This window comes from Mastigoproctus giganteus, chromosome 4 (assembly GCF_048544385.1).
Source record: "Mastigoproctus giganteus isolate SK-2022 chromosome 4, ASM4854438v1, whole genome shotgun sequence".
NCBI classification, from domain to species: domain Eukaryota; kingdom Metazoa; phylum Arthropoda; class Arachnida; order Uropygi; family Thelyphonidae; genus Mastigoproctus; species Mastigoproctus giganteus.
The window spans coordinates 71,839,229-71,845,228 of NC_143578.1; the positions used below are offsets into that span (position 1 = coordinate 71,839,229).

General features: G+C 35.7%; 1 protein-coding gene across 1 annotated transcript in view; it reads left to right on the forward strand.

Annotated features, from left to right (window-relative positions):
- LOC150086827 (protein cereblon-like) overlaps nt 1-5,731 on the forward strand; it is a 204,849-nt gene extending 199,118 nt beyond the window's left edge. Inside the window, exon 9 of the mRNA XM_090371601.1 lies at nt 5,228-5,731. Within this exon, the coding sequence (XP_090227727.1) occupies nt 5,228-5,399 (172 nt within the window). The 3' untranslated portion in view covers nt 5,400-5,731. The remainder of the gene's footprint in view (nt 1-5,227) is intronic.
- The last annotated feature ends 269 nt before the right edge of the window (nt 5,732-6,000 follow it).

Genomic DNA, 6,000 nt, shown 5'->3' on the forward strand with positions numbered 1-6,000 from the left:
TATTAACCACCCTGCCAATCTTTGTATCGTCTGCAAACTTGGACATTAAGCCTGATATGCCTTCATCAATATCATTGATAAATATAGAAAACAATGGTAAGCCCAACACTGAAGCCTGGGGGAATCCACTAATAACATTAGTTCACAAAGAGCATTGTCTACCTTCTCCCACTCAAGCATCTCTTTGTCTGTAGCACAACTGGCTCTTAATGCCATACTTCTTCAGTATTTCAGCAGTGTTTTATGTTCAACAATATCAACAGCTTTCCTGAAATCCAAATATGTGATATCAAAATTATTTTTTGCATACAGTTCCTTTGTGACCACATCATAGTATCCAATCAAATTAGTCAGACAAGACTTGCCCTTAACAAATAGGCACCTCCGTAGCTAGGTGGGCAGGAGCAGCAGTGCGTAGCACACGCTTCTTGTTAGACCAGGGTTTGAGCCCGTGCCCACCAAATACGGAGGATGCGGAAAGGTCAGGGAATGGCCACCGCATATCCCCGGAGCAATATGACCTTAGTTGCTAATGCTCCTAAAAACCAAATAACAAACAAACAAACCTTAACAAATACATGCTGGGTCTGAACTATTACTGCAGTCTTGTTTAGATGATCCTGCAATACTTCTTTAACCAGTGACTCCATTATTTTCCCTGAACAGAAGTTAAATTAATAGGTCTATAATTACTTGTCACTCTTTGATTTCCCCCTTTGTGAATTGGGGATACATTTGCACATTTCCAGTCTGTGGGGACCTCCCCAAGTCCAAGAATGCTCTCATAATTATGGCTAAGGTTTTTCTTGCTTACTTCGCTGCCTCCCTTAATATAATTGGATAGATCCCATCCACCCCAGGTGCCTTTCTTGTGTTTAACTTCAACAATTTCTCTTCAGTTTTTCCTCTCACTTATTACCAAATCATTTAGCTCTCTGTTAGTTTGATAAACTTTTGGCCTCCAGTTACCTAAAAAATTTTCCGGTTTGATTTATTCCCTTCTAGTTTTTACATAAGTAAAGAAGCCTTTTGTATTCTTCTTTGCATTCTGTGCCAAATATTTTAGTAATCCGCATTCACTTGACTAACCTCATTTCTGGCTTGATTAACAGACTAGCTTATATCTACCATAGGCTTCTGTGTTGCCTGTTAATTTATATTCATCCCATGCATTTGTCTTCTCTGCTATGAGTCATTAGTTCATCTGACATCCCTTTAGGCCTAAACCTGGACAGTATTTTTTATTTGGTATGGAAATCCTAGTATGGTAAGCATTCAAGGAATTAAGCTTCCATGCTTAATTCCTTGAATGCTTACCATTTAGAATTTGCTGAAGGTAAATCATCAATTGGTCCTACTATATAGAATTTAAAAACTGTCTGAGACCACTGTAGTCATCTTTATGTAAATCCCACATCTATACTCAGTGATCACTGCCGCCTAGTGGTTCCTTTATCTGCAAATTCTTATTGCATGAATAATCATTGTTAATGATCAGATCAAGAGTATTACTGTCTCTAGTTCCCTCTGGAACATGTTGCTGTAGAAAACAGTTATCCAATAAATCTACAAAAGTCTTGCTATTGCGTGAGTGACCAATCCACAAGTTCCAGTCAATATCCGGAAAATTAAAATCTCCCATTTTAAAATATTCTGATTTACTGGCCCACTCTTTTTTTTGTACAGTTGTTCGTTGTACTCATCATAGTCATTAGGCTTATAATACACTTCTACTCTTTCTTTTTTCTTTACCAGTGCTTATGTCACACCAAACTGAATCAACAGTGCACTGGACACTCATGCCATTGGATGCACTGCCTTAGATTTTTTGTTTCTTAACTAAGCGCATAACCTCCCTCCTATCTTGTCTGTCCTCTTTGTACACATTGTATTCTTCATATATTTAAATTCTGCTTCCCTTAAATCCATCTGATGCTATGTCTCTGATATCCCAACAATGTCCACATTTGATGTCTTGACCAGCACTTCAAATTCATCAAATTTATTTACTATGCTCCTGGCATTGTTGTTCATGCAAGTATATGTGCACCTGTTCTTACTCTTAGTTATCCTGATACAGCCCATGTATTTACTTGTTCCATGATGAACCCCAGCAGTTCTTGAAATCCTTAGCATCTTGCTTTTCAGGCTGCTGCTTGTTCCAATAGATAGACTGCAAGAATCACCTTCAATTGCAGCTATTGTTAATCTATTAGTCTGCATATTCCCCACCCCAAGATAGCAGTTTCTGATCCACCCAACATTACTTCGATAGCATCAGCAAATATTCTTGTACCATTTATATTTAAGTGCATCCCATCCATGTAGGAGCAGTCACTCCTGTTAACAAGCATAGACCACTCTGAGAAAATTTTACCCCATGTGCCTTGCACATTCACTCCAGGGTCAAAATGATTGACAGGACTCTCATCATATACTCACTCCTATTGTGTCTAGGTAGAATTGCAGACACTTTCAAATTTAACTTGAGTCTGTTTTTCAACATTGAAAAACAGACGCAAGTTAAACATTGTGCTTGTTAAGTAAGTCCGCAGATCTCCTCTTAATGTCATTAGTTCTGACATGTTCAACAATATCACCTTTTGTGCCCTTAAAAGAGTTGATATCTGCTTTACAATGTCATCAAGTTTTGCCCCTGGTAAACATATCCTATGATAGTGCACTGTTTATACATCTATTTGCTGCTGTACAATTAATGCAGTCACAAAATTTGCCATGTTATCATTGACACTGCATAGCATTCTGTAGACAGTGCAACTGTTATATGGGTCATGTGAGTGGCAAATTACCAGTTTTTAAAGAAAAGCAAAGGGCTTATTATACTGAGCTTTGCAGAAAAGGCTGTGATAAGTTTACTTGTCAAATAGAATGAAATTCTTGTGCTATGTAGTATTTCATGAGAAGAAATTTTAAGGCAAAAGAAAGGCTACAGAAGTTTCAGAATCTTCATATCAAAGAGGTGAAGGAAATAAAACATGTATATCCACAAGGTGGCTTTCAGTTAGCAAAATTTTGTCAAGATTTGTTAATTGGGAAAACCATTATAGAATTACACTCATATAATTCTAGACTGTCTTGAGCACTACAAACAAAACATTTAATACAGATTATGCAAGTATTTAAGTCTTGTGATTCTGTTTCACAATAATAAAGTTGTTGAACAGATGGAGTTTTACTTTTAGTTACCTTAAAATTGAATTCCTTAAGTTTTTATTGTTGTTATTTATATAATTCATTACCATCTATTATGTCTAATACACACAGCACAATTTTTTTTCTCCCTGTGTTCGCAGTCCTTTTCAGTACTCTAATTAATTTTCTTCATGCAAGGCTACCATTTTGTTTCAGAAATCATGCTAAACTTCATCATAATCACAGACTTTTCTGTTTCAACTAAAGCTTTTTATTGCCATCAGGTTTCTTTAGTTATATTTTTGATTAAGGAATCACTTTGTTTTCTCTCAAAGTCATTAAAAGGGCAATGTTATCATTTGCTTGGCGCTGGTGTGAAGCATTTCTGTGGGCAAGCAATCACTGTGAATTTATAGAGTTTTCTGCTGAGGTTGATAGTTTCCTTGTTTTTCTCTACCAGTTATAAATCTTTCTTTTAAGAGGTTCTACTAAGAAGAGAAAAAGAAAAGCAGCCTTTTCTGTATTTAAATTAGTTCTACTAACTGTACTAACCTCTACTGTTGGTTATCAAGTTACTAGCCTCTGATGGCAGTAACTTAGGTGGAAAAGATAATTCCCTGGACAAAAAGGAGTAAAACTTCGTTATTCAGATGCAGTCAGATAGATAACTTGTACATTCCATTTGTCTGATTTTTTGACAGGACATTATTTATACACTATAATATATCTTAAACTTGTATTGATGTATTAATATGAGGGCTGTCAATAAAGAATGATCATAATTTTGTTTTGTTTTTTTCACAACATAACTGTATTAATCATCCATATTTTAATGGTCCTTTTCAAAGTAGTCCCCATTTGATGAAATGCACTTACTCCAACGTTTCTGCCCTTCTTCAAAAACGTAGTGGAAGCTGTTTTTTGACATGAATTTGAGAGTCGCCTACAATGTTTTTACAACCTCTTCTGATGACTGGAAATGTTTTCCTTGCAGCTCCTTCTTTAACTTTGGAATAAAAAAAATTGCAGGGTGCAAGGTCAGGGTTGTATGATAGTGACAGTATGAGCAATGTGAGATCCCACATTGTCATGATGCAACATCCACCCACCTGCATGCAGTTGTGGTCATTTGCAATGAATGTAATCCCAGAATGTGCAGTACAGTTCTGTAGTAAGGTCCCATAACATTTCCATGTGGTACAACATGCTGGTAAATCATTCCTTGAATGTCAAAAAAGAGATGACCATAACTTTTCCTGCAAAAGCCACAACTTTTGCTTTTTTTGGTATTGGCAATGTTGTTGCTTACTCTCTGGGTTGAAATGATGGAGCAATGGCTCATCTGCCATTATCACCTTGTGTAGAATTTCACCATCTTCAATAACCATCCATTGCACCTTCTGACAAATCACCATGTGAAATGAAATTGCTTTTGCTCAGGTGTGAGTAGTCTTGCAACACATGTCATATGGTCATGGAGTACTTCCTGTTGATATTCTCAACATCTCTGCCAGTTGCCTAATTGTTATATGACAATGTTCTCTCATGATTAAAGAAATAGTATTTATGGTTTCTGTGGTGACAGCAGTATTTGGAGCTCCACAATCGCTGATTTTTGTTATTGAATTACACCCATCTTTAAACATTCTAAACCATTTGCAAGCTGTGCTACATGGAAGTGTAAATTCACCATAAATTTATGGTGAATTTACACTTTTTTTTAACATTTGATATGCTTCAGTTGAGGTTTTCTTGAGATGGGGGGGGGGGAAATTGAGAGCACTGTTCCTTATGTGTCACATCCATTGTTACATAGGCAAAACTGAACAGGCATAAACTTGACTGACCGCCGGGGTCATACTGTGTGCATGAATCAACTGCACAGTTGGCATGTGATGCAGCTCAGTTTGGTCTTGAATTCTACAGCTTATCTAGAAATACCAAACAGTACAGTTTATGAAAAATTATGATCGTTCTTTATTGAACAGCCCTTGTGTTATGCCTATATTCACTAAAATGAAATATATTTTGAAATATATATTCACCACAAATTATATTTCATATATGAATTTAGGTATGCTTGGACTATAGCAGAGTGTGATAGATGTAAATGCCACATGGGATGGAAATTCACTGCTCAGAACAAGAAGCTTCAACCAGAAAAATTTTGGGGTCTTTGCCGCTCCTCCATCCATCCTGGATTTGACAATACCGGTGATGAAGAGGAATGGAAACCTCATGTCTAATAGGATTATCTGTGAGGAGAGAGAATTATTGCCCTGCTGGCTTATAAATATGCCCAAAAGTAAAGTATTTTAGTTCAGAAATCACTCTTGTAATTGACTTGTAAGCTGTGTTTTATATTGAAGCTGGAATAATGTTGATTTTTTTTCAAAGGTTCCTGGTCATATTCCAGTTTTTTACAGAAGTATTTTTGTGACAGAATAGTGTAGTGAGCAGTGATGGCAATGGAGTGGATTAAAGTACACATTTCAATAAGACATATGTTACTTTTGGATAGCCTATTTGCATTTATGCCTTATTTCACACCAAATATATGACCTGGCTTTAAAATTAAACTCCCAAGATTTTTTAAATGTAATTTATATTAATTTATTTTGTAAAGAAAAGTTGCTAATATTTAGTTTTCTAGTTAAAGCATTAATATTTCATTTTAATGAGTTGCTTGCACCAAATCATAAAGTTTAATTGTTACATATGGTGAAATGAATATTAAGTACATAATTAAAATTTGTGTATATGTTTGGAGGAAATCTCACAAATGTATAGAATAGTTTATTTCCAAGAAAATTATAATTTTATATGTTTGCAGAAGAAGCTGAGATT